Source organism: Natator depressus, chromosome 6 (assembly GCF_965152275.1).
Source record: "Natator depressus isolate rNatDep1 chromosome 6, rNatDep2.hap1, whole genome shotgun sequence".
NCBI classification, from domain to species: Eukaryota; Metazoa; Chordata; order Testudines; family Cheloniidae; genus Natator; species Natator depressus.
Window position 1 is genome coordinate 94,472,480 of NC_134239.1, and position 18,607 is coordinate 94,491,086.

Sequence of the window (18,607 nt, forward strand, 5' to 3'; positions counted from 1 at the left end):
TGTCTCGAAGGTGGAATTTGGGGTCCTGGTGACCACTGTGGTGGGAACAGACCCGAAGGACTCTGTAGCTGGAAGCAAGCCCAACCTGAGTGAAGGGGGGCGGGAGGGGGGGAATTTTGCTGGCCCGTGAAGGGTCTGTCATAGCTGGTAGCTGTGAGCCCACAGACGGACTAGGGTCACCTTCCCTTTTTAGAGACACAGGAGTGTCTGACCCAGATGGGAGCCCAGACGAAGGTGAGGGGGGACTGGAGAATCCATCCACCTTTTGTAGGGAGGATCTCTCCCAGGAGGAGGGTGAAGAATCTGCATTTAAAATGCCAGACCCCTGTCCTGTGGATCAGGGTTTAAGGGAAGACTGGGGGTCTGATCTCCCGTAAGGGGACACCCCCCCCCCTCCAGCTAGCCTTTTGGGAACTGAAAGTGGGGTGTCCAAAAGGGGTCTTACCAATCCAAGGTACCCCATTGAAAGATGTTGTTCTTGCTACGCTTGTAAGAAATAAAACTGTCTCTTCAAGGCAGGAGGGAAAAAATCTCTGCATGGGTGAAACTTCACAAGGGAGTGGGGTCCAGCCCAGAGAAATTCTGGGGGGGGGGGGGGACCAAGGGCAGGCATGGGTGCAGTATACCCTTTCCTTGCCAAAGCCTCAAACACAGGCCTGAATTAAAAGCCTTCTCCAAGGAGGCAGAAGAATCTGCATCAGAGTGCCTACCAGGCGGCACAAAGAAATGGGAAATTGCATCAAACAAGCTAAATCGTGTGAACAAAGCCTGTTCACCGTAGATTTGCTGTTAATCTGGTGTCTTTTGCTAAAGTCATCTATGGGTTAAAACAAAGGAGTTAATACTCGTGGTAAAGACGTGGGACAGACCTGATTTGTGGAAGAAACTGTTGTACATGCTAGGGATGGTGACAAGACAGTCCCACAAGCATGTTACTTTTCAGTCTATACCTGTAAACAGGCTGGAAGCTTGTCACAGCAGCAAAAGCATAACAGGCCCATGCTGCTGTGTAGAAGGGGAAACTGAGGCACACCGCCTCATGGCATTGGTGGCTAAATGCCAAGACACTTACACTTTAACAGATATTGCTGTCTGCATTCTGTTAGCAATACTACACCCCAACCTATTCTCAGGCATCTGGGGACCAGGAACCCCAAAACTTGCTAGAACACTTATGAATGACATCATATGGTTTAAAGGTACTGAAAGGGAGCGTGACCAAAGACAAACAAGGATTTTACATGTACTGCCTCCACCGTGGACAGTGTCCAAGTCTCTGGCAGTAAGTTCAGGAGAAGGGTGTGCCGGTGCATCCTATAAGGCTTTATGGAACTATGCTTGTGAATGTATATATGACATAATTGGAATATGTTTTATGCTACATATGCCATGTAACATATCTCTGTAAAGGTTATGATCTACTGAATATATTCATCCTGTTTGTATGCATGTGTCATGGTTGTATTCAAAGTTATGAATATTGGCTATATACTTGTTTGATTTTAAATAATCTTAGTAAGGCATTTGGTCAGCTTCTTTAGACAGGAATTTGCAAGTTAAGTTCAAGAAGCACTTAACACACAATGGATCTTGGAAGGCTCCAATCCACATAAGAAGTCTACATGAGGACGTTCAAGGTAGCATATGAACCATGGCTGCTACCTGTAAGTTCTGAGTCATGTATGGACATGTGACTTGCCCATGTGACTCCCAAACTCCATTTTGTAGCTGGATTCTACACAGGGGGAGGGACGGGTGTCCACCCACAAGAGAAAGACTATTTAAACCCCTGGGAGACCACTCCATTTTGTCTTCAGATGGCTAAAGAGAGCCTCTCCAGTCCCAAGGATACCTGAAAGAAACTGGAACAAAGGACAGTAACTACAGGGGGTGTGAGTGATTGCTGGATCCAGATTAGAAGGAGAGTAGTCTGTAAAAGGAATCTTACTGGAATTCCTCTAAGGGTGAGGTTTTTATCTGTATTCAGTTTTCTTAGACATAAGACTTGCATGTTCTATTTTATTTTGCTTGGTAATTCACTTTGTTCTGTCTGCTATTACTTGGAACCACTTAAATCCTACTTTCTGTATTTAATAAAAATCACTTTTTACTTATTAATTAACCCAGAGTATGTATTAATACCGGGGGGGGGGGGGGGGGGAGAACAGCTGTGCATCTCTCTCTATCAGTGTTATAGAGGGCGAACAATTTATGAGTTTACCCTGTATAAGTTTTTTACAGGGTAAAATGGATTTATTTGGGGTTTGGACCCCATTGGGAGTTGGGCATCTGAGTGTTAGAGACAGGAACACTTCTTAAGTTGCTTTCAGTTAAGTCTGCAGCTTTGGGGCATGTGGTTCAGACCCTGGGTCCGGGTTGAAACAGACTGGCGTGTCTGGCTCCACAAGGCAGGGTGCTGGAGTCCCAAGCTGGCAGGGAAAGCAGGGGCAGAAGTAGTCTTGGCACCCCCAAGAGGTTTCTGTGATCCAACCTGTCACACCCAGTAGAATATTCAAAACCTCACATGATTAAACCACCACAAATTAAGAGAATATCCATGGGTTCACAATCCTCCACATACACTGTTAACATATAATGTAATATTATTCATGAGCCTTTTTAACAGTTCCCAGAGTCAGACACTACACTACAGAGGATTTTTTTCTGTTGTTGTTGTTCTGGTAATGGAAGACACCAGACACAGGATCTAGTGACAAAAGTGAAGTTACCATCACCAGTGCTTTACAGTGGTTTCATAGGTCACATGAAAAAACGGAGGGCATCAACTCAACTATCTTGATTCACTTCAATATTAAATCAATTTAAACTAAAAGCACCAATGGATTCCATACAAATACTGGGCTAAAATGATTATGTAGTTGTTACTGTTGTTGTAATGAAGTAGCCAGATTAACCAGGAGAAGTTTTTGGGAAAAGGCCTTTTTGCTAAATTAGTTTTGTTGATTTTGCAAGATCCATGGTTGAAATACAGACAAAAGGTCTCTTCACTGTGATCCCCAAAAAGTACTATTTAAACAGGTTAATGTATAAAAAAATTGTTTTGTATACTTTAATCTGTGTAAGATATTAAACTACCTTGAATGGTTTAAAGGAAATTGTCTCACTTCTTCCTTTTTCCCCTATTTGTTTGCTTTCCAATTTTCCTCCTATTCTCTGCACTTCTTCCTTTCTCCCCTGTAAATAAGTCTTTATGCTTCATGCTCCATGTTGGTTTCTTTCGCACCACTCTCTTGTAGTCTTATGTTTAATATCCTTAGAAAGGGGAGTACAGTGACTTGAAACTGAAAGACCACTGCTACTAATTCCTATAATATTTAAAGCACACAAGGAAGGATGATGTTGCAGCTAAGGTACTGGAATGGAACCAGATTTTCAGAGTCCAATTCCTGGTTTTGTCAAAGATGTCCTGCCTGACCTTGGATAAATCACTTAGCCTCTTGTGCCTCAGTTCCCATGTGGAATAATACTGCCTTTCGCATACTCTGTCTTGCCCACACTAAACTTTTGGAGGTCTTTGTATCTTATGGTGTCTATGTAGAGTGCTTTAGAACAAGAAACCCTGATCTCAAATGTGGCCTCTAGATGCTACTGTAATACACATGATTTATAGTATTTACAGTAAGTCGGAACTACCTGACATTGCTGCTGAAGGAGAAATTGTCATGAGCAGATCTGAAGTGGTAACTGGATTTACTAGATGGATGGAGCACAAAGAAACCAGACTGAGCAGAATGAGAGTTACATCTCACCCTTGTTCTTCCTTGGTTTCCTCTTTTGCATGTATCCATTTACGTTATACAAAACTAAATTGTAGTAACTGAGTTAATTAGCTAGAACAGAGAATAGAATCAATACTTAGCAGTTATATATAGTGCTTTCATGGTAATCAAGCAACCGTAGAGAAGGTCATACTGAATCTTTTTAATCTAATCTTTGAAGAACTCAGTGAGATCCTGAGTTGAAAGGAAAAAGATTTGAGGAGAGTCAAAGGTGCCAAACAGGCACTGGATATGTCAAATGTCAGTGAATCCAGATATGGAGTTTTTAGAGTTCATATCAGGGCAGCTGTTACATCCTGCAGGGGCGGTTTTAAGATATTCCTCTCTGCTGCTGAAGTAGGTACCACATGTTATAACAAAAACAGTTTCTACAATTCATGCTCTCAGTATAGGTTAGGTATAGAGAGAGGGCCAGGAATTTTTTGACAGTCTTTTTTTGATTTTTAACTGAGAAAATACTGATTTGGCAAAATCTTTTCATGTAAACATATTAGCTTCAATGAAACCAGAGACAAGTGGTTAAGGACTCACCAGGCAAAGCATGGACTTGGACCTGGGTCTCTCACATCTCATGTGAGCACCCTAACCACTGGACTATTGGCTACTCAGGTTGTTGGGGGGTGAGTCTCGTTTTTCGTTGAAGATTTCAAAAGGTTTTAGGTTTGTCCTGCTTTAGGATGGTTTTTTTTATTTTTTTATTTTTTTTTTTAAATCTTGGAAATTGTGTGTGTGGAAAAAAAAAAAAATTCCTCCTGCCTAGCTCTTGTTACATGGCTAGAGAAAAACAATGGTTGCTGTGCTGAAGTAGAGAATTGCACTGCTTAGCAGCACAATGAACATTGTTAGAATTATCTGCACTCATGCCATGCTGGAAAAAGTCTGGCTACTTTTTGTCGATCTACTCAAAGAAAGCTGTCATGAGTTTCTGCTCCTGTGAATGTTCTCCAATTACCATTTATTCTCAACGCCACATGACTGACTTATATGAAATTCAATCTATACAACTTCTAGTATCACTCAAGTCTAAAACCCAGTGTCTCATTAAGTTGTGTCCTGGTTACAAGACATCATACCAAACCAAGTCATCCATTTTTCCCCCAAGAAAGATCTATGTTAATGTTCAAGCATGGACTTACTCTTTTTTCTGTGCCTTTTTACTGCTCTCGTTAAGGATTTTCATCCCAGTCTGGTAAACATCCTCTGCTTCCTGCATCTGTCTTCTCTTATTAGACTGCTCTTCAGCTAAAAAAAGAAAAAAGATAAGTGGTTTAAATCAAATGCAAGAGGCTGGTCTCTTAAATGTCTGTTTTTGCCAGTATTCATGGCAGATTCTTCCTTGGCCACATAATTAGGGCGCTACCAAATTCACAGCCATGACAAACTCGTCACAGACTGTAAAATCTGGTGTCCTCCCATGAAATCTGGTCTTCTGTGTGCTTTTATCCTCTTCTATACAGATTTCACAGGGGAGACCAGCATTTCTCAAATTGGAGGTCCTGACCCAAAAGGGAGTTTCAGGGGGGTTGCAAGGTTATTTTAAGGGGGTCGTGGTATTTCCATCCTTACTTCTGTGCTGCCTTCAGAGCTGGGTGGCCGAAGAGTGGCAGCTGTTGGCTGGGCGCCCAGCTCTGAAGGCAGCACCCCATCAGCCGCAGCACAAAAGTAAGCATGGCAATACCATACCATGCCCTCCTTACTTCTGTGCTGCTGCTGGCAGCACCTCGGACTTTAGAGCTAGGCTCCCAGCCAGCAGCTGCTGCTCTCCAGCTGCCCAGCTCTGAAGGCAGTGCGGTCACCAGCAGCAGCGCAGAAGTAAGGGTAGCAGTACTGCAACTCCCACTACAATAACCTCCACAACTCATTATTTGGGTCAGGACCCCTACAAGTTACAACATCGTGAAATTTCAGATTTAAAAATCGGTAAAATCATGAAATTTACAATTTTTTGAATCCTATGACCGTAAAATTGACCAAAATGGACCGTGAATTTGGTAGGGCCCTACACATGATCTTGTTATTGCAAGACAAGATACAGAGGTTGTGCTGGCAATGAGGGAGAAAGCTGTCTCAATGGGCTGTTGGGTTTTTATAGCCACCGTTTTTTGTGCATTTGCCTAGTCTTTCATTTATTTTGCTATCACCAGGCTGCTCAAATCATCCTCCTGGAAGGTGGGGATAAAAGAGAGAAAATATCCTCAAACACACATTTTGTCTTCCTTTCTGCAAGAGATAAAAGGGTCATATTCGTGCAGCAAGCCACCAACTTCAATGGGAAGTATACAGTGAATTCCCCATGTAACTCTCAAATTTTATGCATTAAGGTCACTTTCAGTTTCCATGAGCCCAGGAAGTGGGAGTACCACATGATAATGTAGGAATAGGCATCTATGTCACTAGGATGGCTCTCCCTTTCCCATTACTTTTACTGTGGAAACCTTATGTTTATGGGGACACTTGCCCACAAGGGATAAGGAGACCATTAAGCTCAGTAAATATTCTTTGATGAAAGAAATGTATCTGGCTACTCACTTTCACAGAAGCCCCACTTTTGATCTCTCTTGTAATCATAGGTTGTTGCACACCAAAGCCTGCCATCTTCCCTCCCATCAGCAGTACATTCTACATACTCCTTCTCCAGGAACAGGAAGGGGAAGTGGCAGGGCTCACTGTCTGCAGTGCCTCCGATGGCTGTCAAAACTGAAAAAAAAAAAAAAAACACACAACAAAAACCCAGGAATGAGATCTGTCTCTCTCACAATGTAGCAAACAAACTGTTCACCACCACAGGGGACTGTTCCTTGTATGCCAGGTTTCTGAGTTTTACTAAGACAAACTCTTTAAGCTGCAGTTTCATTATTCATGCAACACTATAAAAAGGGAAATAAAGACAGGACATTTTAATGTTATCTGTACTATATTATTAGCCGTTTTAGATTATTAAAAGTCTTAAGATATCAAAGCTAGAATTTAAAAATCGAATTTAGCTTCCAGTGCCCATATTTTACGTGCTCCTGTATTGCTCTTCACTCAGCTAGGGCAAATGAAAAAGAATGATTAGACTGACATTTGGTTGTAGGAAGTTTGACTTGTCGGTTCTCATGTATTAACTTGTGCAATACTGCAGTTTGAGTCTCTAACATCATAGAGAAATATCTAGATCTAAATCTCACTGAATTTTTATGGATTTTTTTAAAAGTGGAGGACATTTCTATTAGTTTTCATGAAAGCTTCTCATTTTATAAGCACTGCCAATTCTCACAATTTAATCATGAGTCTCACAATTTGGTATTTTCATTAAAGCCCCGGCTCCTGGAGTCATGTGAATAAAAGATACTCTCAACTTTAAACAAAAATGTAGGTTTCTAGTCCTCAGGGTTAGAAAGAAGTTTGAAAACACGACTCCCTGAAGGCTCAGAAACTAGAAAGCCATAAAACACTTTACATTTTGTTTTTTTTAAAGTGAGCCAAACTTATGATTTTTGAATGCTGGGTGGTATCAATAATATTTTAAAGATACATTATTTTATAGGTTTTGTTTAAGTCTCCTCTATAAAAAAAAAGCTGTTTCCATACAAGCCTTCTTCTAGAATTACTAGGAACACTGCTATGTTGGACAATTCCAAAGATTTCATTTTTGGGAAGACAATGACGTGTGAGCAAGCTAGTTGCTTGACCAACGGTACACACTAACTAGTGGCAGAATGATTTTTCTTCAGAATATGCACACAGTTATTGGCCAGCCCCAGCAACTATGGCACAGGGGCTTAGCACAACAGTCATGGATAACTGCCAATCCTGGAGTAGTCTGCAGAATTAAACTGACTACATGTATATTCTATTGTCACCTGCTCAAGTACTGAACTAAAAGATGTCCACAATCAGTGACCAACCAACTCAGCACCTTGGCATCAGCCCTGTTGAGAACTTGGATTTTGTCTGTATTGCAGTTATTTTGGAAGGCCTGACAATTTTTTCCATGTCAAGGGGAAGTTTTAAAAGTTACTTTTTTGGTGTTTCCTCCTTCTAACCATGTTAATCAAACGGCTATGGAAGAATATTCATTCACTTTTTATAAGAATCCTAAATTTACTTAGCATTATCCCCCTAAGCTGGTTTCACATAACACTATGCTAAAGTCTATGAAGTTAGAAAGGTCTTTAAGTACTGGTGACATGGCATAGTAATGAAGTGGAAAAAAATTAAGTCAGCTTAGGTCGCACCTGCTTGGTCAATGTAGTGTAAAACTGAAACTATGATAAAGAACCTCTCTCTCAAAGTTGCATAAATAGACAAAAGATGGTTTCATATGAACCAATAGCAATGAACATTTCCCCCTCTTCCACTCACTAGTTCACCTTCTTGGCACTCAACAGCTTTTTACAGGCCAAGACTAAAGTTCAATGAATATAGAATTTACCATGCCAGATCAAACTACTGGATTCATCAAGTCTGGTTCCTGGCCTCTAGCAGTGGAAAATACTGGATGCTTCAGAGGAAGGCAAATAAACACATAAAATGCACCAAGCAAACCATGTAGCACTTTAGATGGTGGCATTAGTTTACAACTGGCTCTCTCACACCTTATTGCATAGCTATGATATTAGTAGTCAAACATTCAGCTAGCCATATCCTATTTCCTTACCTGCACCACCTTCTTGTTTTTATTTTAAATCCGGGCACAGTATTTGTTTCTCCCACAAACAGGTGTTTTTACTAACACCTAAAACAATGCAAGATGCTACAGTCCATACACTGTGATAGTGCTGTTACAGGAGAAAAATGGAACCATGAACTTTGTATGAGAGGCAAGTATAAGAGGAAGTTATTTATAAACTTATAAATATTAAGGTATCAAGTACGGGCTAATAAGCATATTTACTCAGGTGACAATCTAAGTGGCTGTACACAGTCTAGTCTGGGATTCAGCTATCTTGCTATAGTAGGGAATGTTCCAGGCAACCAGCTGAAGTATTTTTACAGATCAGATTTGAACAATGTGAAAACAAAGCACTCTTATGACATTATGATGGGAAGATACAAAGTATCTTAATGAAATTTCACCTTCAATTAAGAGGCCTGGCTGACTAAACATGATGCTTGAATCTGAAGGCTAGCAATAAGTGCTCATACTACTAAAAGTCTTTTTACTCACTTTTCCCACTTCATTAATATCTTTCATCTCTGTACGATGTCATACTCATCTAGAGCAACATCTACAAGTGCTCAAGAAAAGCGTAGAGCATTTTGTATTAGCAAGAGGCTACAGATGTTTTATAGAATGTCACTTTTTTTTAAGTGTATGGTGCTGGTAGAGGTTAGCAGATGTTATTAGAGGCAGTTCTGCACAATTACTGCTTCCTTTCACCACACTAATCTGCATTTGTGAAAAGACATATGAAAAGAACTGCTAGAGACAAAGTGTTGAGTTAAACATTAAGTTACCATACAATCACCATTTTCCATAAGGTTAGAGTAAAAGTTAATTTACTCTGGGCACATTAAAAAAGTTGTTTCCTTTTTATGTACATCAGCCTACGTCAGGGATACCCAAATGCCAGCTGCAAGGCAAGGATATTAATCAGATGAACTCTAACTTTTCATTATGAGTTAAAAAGCAATTCCTACTCAGCTTCCCTGGAAGATCTGACAACAACTAGGCATGGTTTTTATTTGAAAAGTTACCCTAGTTTATATGAAATAAGGTACTGCCCTACGGCTCCTAAGAAGTTGTCAATTCACAAACTTGCCTCAATGTCAAAGTTTGCTTCCACTCTCCTCAATTTAACTCAATTTAAATACAATCAACTACCAGAATAAGACGACCACTTATAGTGTTTCCCCTCTTCCCCATATGACAAAGCTATAATCAGGCCAAAAAAGTGACTATTTCTAGGGAGAGAAAAGCTTTAGATCATAATCTATACTTCAAAGTAAGCAGATATGAGTCATGTTCATGTTAGAACTTCAGGATTTGGATTGTTCTCTCTATTCACAAGTTGTTTAAAAAAAAAAAAAGGAGCAAGGCACTCTAACTTGAGTGAATTTTCTTGTGCTGTGCAATCAACAGAAACTATGGAAAACATTTTAAAGTGCATCTGAAGTAAATGATATAGGTATTAGCCAACATTACGGTAGGGAAAATTAAAGCTGTAATGACCATTGCATTCTGAAACCCCCTATTCAGTTAGACAATTGAGACAAATGAAGATTATTTCTGGATCCCACTAATCTCCCAAATTTTTCCAGATTGATTTTGCTTCTTGCTGTTGGTTCATGAAGCCTGCAAAATTCAAGCAAAGTTACCTGGTTTCTGCCTTGCTACATCTTCCAAGTTCTTATTTAATAGGTTTGACAGTTCAAGAGAGTTAAGCTCCTCCAACATGCTCTCTTTCTCCTCTTCTTGGCTCCTATAGCGCTCTTCATCTTCAGTGGGAGAGTCTGATTCCTCTGACTCAAGGAAGATCTGACCTGCGACAACACGGGTTCCTGTGGAGCGGTCCCCAACCTGTTCTTCTGAAGGCAAGGAAGTCTAGAGAAGAAGAGAGCAGAATTTAGGAGACTAGTCCTCTCACTGACTACTGCTATTCAATGTCTACCCCTTTTTGGTTTATGAAGCCTACCAGGAAACTGAACTTAATATGTTACTTCTCACTCTTGAAGTTAAGATAAATGTGTTGAATTGTTCCTTTCAGCCCCTATTCCCCACTTCCCCTTTAATTCTTAAAAAAACCAAACCCAGCAACTCTTTTCACAATGGAGATGTCCCAAAACTCTCACACAAAACTGGTTGCTCTTCATTCATGCAGATTTGTGTGCACATCACTTCAGCTTATATGAAAAATGGAGCTTCATTTGTGCTGATTTGGAATGACCTGTTTAAAGCTAAGGCACTCAACGACAGTATTGGAAGTATAGCAGAAGAGGAGACTAGTTCCCTTTGTACTTAAGGGAAAAAACTATCACAAGTCACAGGAAAGTCAAATTTGGACACACGGACCCAAGTGTTTAGTGGAGAGCTGACTGTATAAGGCTCTCTAAACGGGAATCCTTTGTCCTAATGTCAAACAGCTAAGTAGACTGAAATTTCTCCTTCCAAGGGTAAACTTTTCCTGTACTATCTTGTATTCCACCACCAGTTCTTGACTTCATGTTTGAGATATTCCATCTGAATTGTAACAGGCTTTTCTATTACACTTAGTTGAAAGCTTACTAAGGGACTTCACTTGCCCTATCAGTTTTGTAATATTAGTGCTTGTAATATTAGTTTCAAGTCTATCACTCTCTGACCACAATTCTTTGTTTCCTCTCTCCTAAAATTTCCTATTTATATTCTAATATTAGTGAAAAATTAGAAGGCAAGTTGTCTATCATTTAGAGCAAAGAACTAGAATTAAAGATTGATGGGTTTTAGCTTTAATACAGCCAAATAAGGAGGGAGAAAGAAGTGGGGAAAAAACCACCACACCTAGTCTCTTTGCCTTAGTTTCCTGACCTGTAAGACAGGTATATCACCTACCTCACAGATATACTGTAAGGCTAAATTTGTGTTTTTTAAAGCACGTTGATATGCTTTGATGAAAGGTGTGACAAGAGGGAAAATGACCTTACCTCTGCAGTAAATCAACTCTCCTTATGCTTAAGGTTGTGAGTGTGTCATGGATTCCGTGACTTTCCAGGACCTCCATGACTTCTGCAGCAACTGGTGCAGCTGGCCCAGGGGCTGCCTGAGCAGCTCGGGCAGCCCTTGGGCCAGCCGCACCGGCCGCTGCTGGGGCAGTCTCGGGCAATCGCCCTCCTTCCCAGCAGCAGGAGTTGGGGTGCATGTGGGAGTGGGCTCAGGCACGGGAGGGGGTGAGGGCTCTGGGCGGCGCTTACCAGGGGGGCTCCCCCGAAGTGGCGATGTCCCTCCCTCAGCTCCTAGCTCCACATGCTGCCTCACCGCCCCCACTGGCTGTGGTTCCCAGCCAATGGGAGCTGCGAAGTCAGTGCACGGATCTAGGAGCTGAGGGAGGGCCATGTCGCTGCTTCTGGGGAACCCAAGGGGGCAGGCAAGGAGCCTGCCAGCCCCCACCCCATCACCAGCAGGGGTCCCAGGCCATGCGCCCCTCCTTCCCCACCAGATTTAGGCAGGGGTATATAGTACGTCATGGGCGGGTCACGGGCCACGATTTTTTGTTTACCGTCTGTGATCCATCCATGACTTTTACTAAAAATACCCATGACTAAAACGTAGCCTTACACATGCTACATTTTTAATGACTAATACTTCCATAGGTCTTTATTGGTATTACTTAACGAAACCCTCAATGCATGAGGTAACAAATATTCTTTTTTCAAAGAGGTGAGCTGAAGCTCCGAGATGTTAAGTGACTTGGCCAAGGTCATACAGCAAGTTAGTGGCAGGTCCTAAATAGACTCCATTGAGTTCTGATTTTCAGATCCTTGCTCTAGTCCAGTGGCTCTCAAAGTTTTGCATTAGTGACCACTTTCACATAGCGAGCCTCTGAGTGCGCCCCCCCACCTTATAAATTAAAAACACTTTTTTATATAAAAGTGTTTAATTATAAATGCTGGAGGCAAAGCAGGGTTTGGGGTGGAGGCTGACAGCTTGCCACCCCCCATGTAATAACCTCATGACCCCCTGAGGGGTCCCGACCCCCAGTTTGAGAACTCCTGCTCTAGTAGTCCCACAAAGAGGGAGAAGAAAATGGAACGCATCATTCGGTGAGACTTATTGCTTACCTTTGATTCTAATGACTCATCCTGACCGCCTTCTTCATCTGTAAAGAATTTTAAAAATTAGTTCAGAAGCTATTTTAACATGTGTTATTGCCTAAATAAAAGCAATAAATTTAGCTAGAACAAAATAATATTGCTTAGCATTACTCTTTTGAGATATACTAGAGCTCTTGAGTTCACTACATCTAAAAGGACAAGGAACTCTAGAACACACAGGTCAGTTGCACAGTCTTGTTTGTTTTTGTGATCTCACGTAAGAGGGAAATAGAATTGTACCATAGATCTATTTTTAGCAGCTTCAAATGTGTTTTGTAGACTCCTGTATTTCTCATCTTGATTTGCCCTAGGTCCTGTATAGTTGATGCATTCACTCTATTGTAAACAACTTTTCTTATTTTTTGTTTCCACTAGTCTCCTTGACCAAGAGTCTCGAGTTGTCACACATGATGTGGGACCTTCCCAAGTATGAGAGGAGATCTGTGGGACCTTCCCAAGTATGAGAGGAGACCTAATCATAAAATACAACTTGCACAAGCAAAAATACAAGATAACCCCACAAAATACAGCAGTATCTTAAAACATTGACTATTTCACTTAAACCAAGAGTCACGACAAATAGGGTTAAAGCTACTGGTCTGTCCTTAACTCACCTTACTATGTTCAGATTATGCATTGCAGAGCCTTAGAACAGGAAATCTAATGTACTGCAGAAGACGTGGAACAGGCTGAGTTCAGAGAGACAAACCTCACTTTCGCCAATTTAGGTATGCTTTATATAAAATAATAGCTATTCAATACCTTGAACACAAAATTCTATTTGAAGTGCTAAGTACTATATTAGCCACTTAAGGACTACTATATGTATATAGCATGTAGAATAAAACATTTCTGCTATTAACTTACACACACTGCCTTTGAAGCAAAGACGTGCTGATGGAAAACCAACAGAAGGCCATCACATTCTGCTGCAGCAAAGGGGCTGAATACTTGCAGATTTTCTATCCCTAATAGCTCTGAAACAAGTGATGGAAACTGTGATGAACATGACATTTAATTGACTTCACAACTCTGATGATTCTACTGACACCATCTGGGAACCACTACAGCAGGGGTCGGCAACCTTTCAGAAGTGGTGTGCCGAGATTTCATTTATTCACTTTAATATAAGGTTTTGCGTGCCAGTAATACATTTTAACGTTTTTTAGAAGGTGTCTCTAAGTCTATATATTATATAACTAAACTATTGTCGTATGTAAAGTAAACAAGGTTTTCAAGATGTTTAAGAAGCGTCATTAAATTAAAATGCTGATCTTATTCTGTCGGCCTGCTCAGACCACTGCCAGCCTGGGGTTCCATTCACCTAGGCCAGCAGTAGGCTGAGTGGAGCCTGCGGCCAGGACCCCGGCTGGCAAGGGGCCGGCAGCCAGAACCCCAGACCAGCAGCGGGCTGAGCGGGGCCGGCAGCCGGGACCCCAGACCGGCAGTGGGCTGAGTAGCTCAGCGCGGTGCCACTCGGCCTGCTGCCGGTCTGGGGTTTCGTCCGCCGGCTCCTGCCGGCCCCAATCAGCCCGCTGACGGCCTGGGATCCCAGCCCTGCCCACACAGAGTGGGTACGTACTTTCTCCCTGGTTCTAGCCCATTCTCTTCCTCTCTCTCTGCACTGAGCTGAGGGTGGGAGTGCACTGAGCACATAGCTGGGGGTTGGGGTGTAGGATCTGGCCAGGAGCTAGAATGAGGGAGGGGGCCCAGGGTTGGGGAAGGAGGTTTAGGTGTGGAGTGCTTACCTGGGCAGCTCCCATTTGGTGTGAGGGGTGCAGGTAGGAATGTGGGGGGGGGTGAGAATGTGTGGGGCTGCAGGAGTCAGGGCAGAGGGCTGGGGGAGTGTGAGGAGGGTGCAGGAGTCAGGGCATGGGGGGGGCTGGGAATGTGGGGGGGGTGCAGGGGTCAGGGCAGAGGGCTGGGGGTGTGGGCTAGGATTGTGGGGTGGTCCCAGCCCCCTGCCCAGAGCGGCTCACGGCAGGGGGCTGGAGGGGATATGCCCTGATTCCACCCCCATTCCCCAAGGCCCTGTCCCCACCTCTTCCCCGGAGCAGCGAGCTCACTGCGGCTCCACTTCTCCCCCTCCCTTGCAAGGGCCATCAGCTGATCAGTGGCAGGGATGGAGAGGAGATGGGGCAGGAACCCAGCATGTCGGGGGAGGGGAGAGCTTGTCTGCCCTGCAGCAGCATCCGGCAGGACCAAGCTTCTTCACCCTGCCCCCACGGGAAGGGTGGGAGGGGGGCAGAGAAGAGTGCGCCGGGATGGGCAGGATTTTTAATGGCACGCTGCTGCCTGCCGGGGTCCAAGCCTGAGTTCGGCAGCAGGCTGAGCGGGGCTGGTGGCTGGGACTCAGCAGGCAGCAGTGTGCCATTAAAAATCAGCTCACGTGCCGTCTTTGGCACGTGTACCATAGGTTGCCGACCCCTGCACTACAGTTTACTGCCATGCAATAGCCAGTGTTAGAAGTCAGCTACTAGACGTTGCTGCCCTTGCCCTTTTTCACTTAGTCTGACTTCCTGTCATGAAAGATAAGTACCATGGTTCATTCCTGACGCACTCAGGCCTTGCCCTGGCAGATTCAATAATGGCAGTAGGAAATTATAAAACTACCGTAAACATTTAATAAAGGAGCAATGCTAGCTGTATTTTCCATTTTGAAGCAAACTATAATGCTTTTCAACTCAGAATCTCACACACTGCAATTACTTCTCCCACTACTGGAGTGCAGCACTTTCATGGTGACATGCAACAGATGTTTAGAAGCACATAGTAAATCTGCACATCAGTTTAGGTAAGAAAGTGAAGAATCCAATATCTGTTTTGAAAATGTAGGGGAAATTAGGAAGCAGAACGTAATCAATTGGAATTTAGGTATGACACTCTGATTAACATCTTCACTTTTGAAAATTATATAGTTTAGGTCACGTCTACACTAGTGAGCTGACAGCAGAGCAACTGTACTGAAGCAGCTGAGCTGCTGTAAGAATGCTCGTGTAGCCACTCTATGTCGACGGGAGAGAGCTCTCCCGTTGACATAATAAAATTACCTCCACAAACAGCAGTAGCTATGTCAGTGGGAGAAGCTCTCCCGCCAATATAGTGCTGTGCACACTACCACTTATGCCAGCAAAATTTATGTCGCTCAGAGATGTGTTTTTACACACCCCTGAGCAACAATAGATTTTGAAGACATAAGTGGTAGTGACTGTAGACATGGCCCTAGTGTTCTAAATACAGACTTGCAGACTAGCCATCAGGAATCCTATCCCATCTTGCATTTTAATCCTGACTTTGACAACCTCTATGGCCTTGGGCAAATCACTTATCCCCATTTTACAGATGTGGAAGAAACTGAAATAGGAAGGTCAAGTTACAATACAATGGGACTAACTGCTTGCAAAGCACTCTGAAGATGTCAACAATACTATTTATGGTTTACAAGTACAAGGATATTTTTAATGGCCACAACTGTTTAGGACATCAGCTTTAGGTGTCATCTGCAGATTCATTGTAATCAACAAATATCAGCTAATACATTCCCAAAAGAAAGATTTTAAAATAGCATTGATAGCCCCTCATTGCTAATTGGCATTGTATATTTTAGCAATATATTTATTCATAGATTCCAAAGTGAAAAGTTACCATTGTGGTCATATATTCCGACCTCCTGTACAACACAGGTCATAGAACCTCCCTAAAACAATTTCTAGAATTCTATCTTGATTGAAAAATTGTCAGTGATGGAGAATCCACCACAATCCTTGGCAAGTTGTTTCAATGGTTAATTACCCTCATTGTCAAAAATGTACACCTTATTTCCAGTCTGAAACTGTCTAGCTTCAACTTTCAGCTTTCATGTTATACCTTTCTCTGCAAGAACGAAGAGCCCATTACTAAATATTTGTTCCCCATGTAGGTACTTGTAGATTGTAATCAAGTCACTCCTTAACCTTTTTTTCTTAGTTAAGCTAAATAGATGGAGCTCCTTGGGTCTATCCCTATAAGGCATGTTTTCTAATCCTTTAACTATTCTTGTGGCTCTTCTCCAAACCCTCTCCAATTTATCAACATCTTTCTTGAATTGTGGGCACCAGAACCGGACACAGTATTGGAATAGCAGTTGCATCAGTGACAAATACAGAAGTAAACTAACCTCTCCACTCCTACAAGATTCCCCTGTTCATGTATCTGAGGATTGCATTAGCTCTTTTGGCCATATCATCATATTGGTAGTTCATGTTCAGCTGATCATCCACTACGCCCCTCAAATATTTTTCAGAGTCACTACTTCCCAGGGTAGAGTTTCCATCCTGTAAGTATGGCCTACATTCTTTGTTCCAAGAAGTATACACTTAACTATATTAAAACACACTGTTTGCTTGCACCTAATTTACCACGCTAACCAGATTGCTCTGAATCAGTGTCCTTGTCTTCTTCATTATTTACCACTCCCCAAATTTGTGTGTCATCTGCAAACTTGATCAGTGATGTTTTTATGTTTTCTTCCAGGTCATTAATAAAAACTTTAAATAGCAGAGGGCCAAGAACTGAGCTTTGCGGGATCCAACGGGAAGTTGATGATGATTCCTCCTTTACAACTACATTTTGGGACCTATCAGCCAGTTTTTAAATCCATTTAATACGTGCCATGTTAATTTTATACTGTTCTCGTTTTTTAATTAAAACATTATGTAGTATCAAGTCAGACAGCTTACAGAAGTCAACATTATTACTTTTATCAACCAAACTCATAATCTCAAAAAATATCAAGTTAGTTTGACAGGACCTATTTTTCGTAAATCTATGTTGATTAACTACATTAGCCTCCTTTAGTTTTTTGATTAATCCAAGGACTTTATTAGTTGTATGGCAAAGTCATACAAAACAAAATACCAATAGTCTAATAGGGTGTATTCCCTCCATACACATATGAAACTGCCCATTCACAACAATTACATGTGTATAGGGACAGAAATGCAAAACTGAGGTGGGACGGGTGAGGGGAATTAGCAGTACAAACCAGGACTAAATTTGTTTTGTTTTTGTCTCAGAAGCAAAACAATGGAACTGTTTCATTGTAGTTGCATCATGTAGCTTCTCTCAGAAGAAACCAGCTCTAAATTAACAGGCTGCAGGTATAACATAGTTAACAGGCTGTTACACAGATGTTCTTTCCAAACCAGACTGCTAAAAAAGGCAAAAACAATTTTAATTTATTTAGCTGTACTGGGCTCTTAAATGATTTTCCAGTTAAATTAGGCAGACTAACTTGCAGTGATACTGGATAATGCAAACAGCAAAGGGATCATTTACAGACCTACAATTCTTGACACAGAACTGCTGAACAGAACATGGACATTACAGTTATAATTAAAAGCACGCCTACTTTGAGAGAGAATTAAAAAGGATCTTTTGGAGGTGTTAATGAGGGGCTAGTGGTAGGTCACTGTTGGAAATAAGAGGGAATTATTAACCAATGTTTGTCCAGTGAATAGAATCAAAGATTATAATGTTTATGCACTTGCCAAACAGTGATTAGAGCTAATTGTTCATTTGTTTTTCTAAATGCAAATTCAAGCTCAGAAAAAGTGGGTCACTTACCATTTGCTGGATCTGTTTGAAGGGTTGCCTAGTGCTATAGATGCTAGTTCTGAAAGGGCTGATTGGAAATTAATCCTACCATTTTTTAAGCAAATGGAGGGATAGTAAAGATTATTAAAAGGTAACAAGCCGACAATACAAGAAAAAAAGAACATTTTAGTTAGAAATTTAATGCAAAATTTCTTCATCAGCCCTGAACCTTCTTGTGCCCCAAATGAAATTCTACCTACAGTACTTAAGTATGAGGCATTTCATGTGGATTAATTACTTGTTTTGCCACTTCTTTTAAGCACTCACAAGCTCAAGTCAACCCAACCTATTAATGATGAAGAAAGAGGACTGATAGTACACACTATCCACATTAGAAGTACCTCTAGGAACAAGGGCTGGGTAAGACATTTTTTGTATTTTGTGGGAGGAACCAGAAA

At 41.8% G+C, this 18,607-nt stretch overlaps 1 protein-coding gene across 1 annotated transcript in view; it reads right to left on the reverse strand.

Moving 5' to 3' along the window:
- The window catches only part of SEL1L (SEL1L adaptor subunit of SYVN1 ubiquitin ligase), a 58,180-nt gene that overhangs the window by 33,579 nt on the left and 5,994 nt on the right, over positions 1-18,607 (reverse strand). The window contains exons 2-5 of the mRNA XM_074956071.1: positions 12,543-12,580; positions 10,104-10,329; positions 6,330-6,497; positions 4,937-5,042 (exon numbers count right to left, since the gene is read on the reverse strand). Coding sequence (XP_074812172.1) covers positions 4,937-5,042; positions 6,330-6,497; positions 10,104-10,329; positions 12,543-12,580 — 538 coding nt within the window. The remainder of the gene's footprint in view (positions 1-4,936; positions 5,043-6,329; positions 6,498-10,103; positions 10,330-12,542; positions 12,581-18,607) is intronic.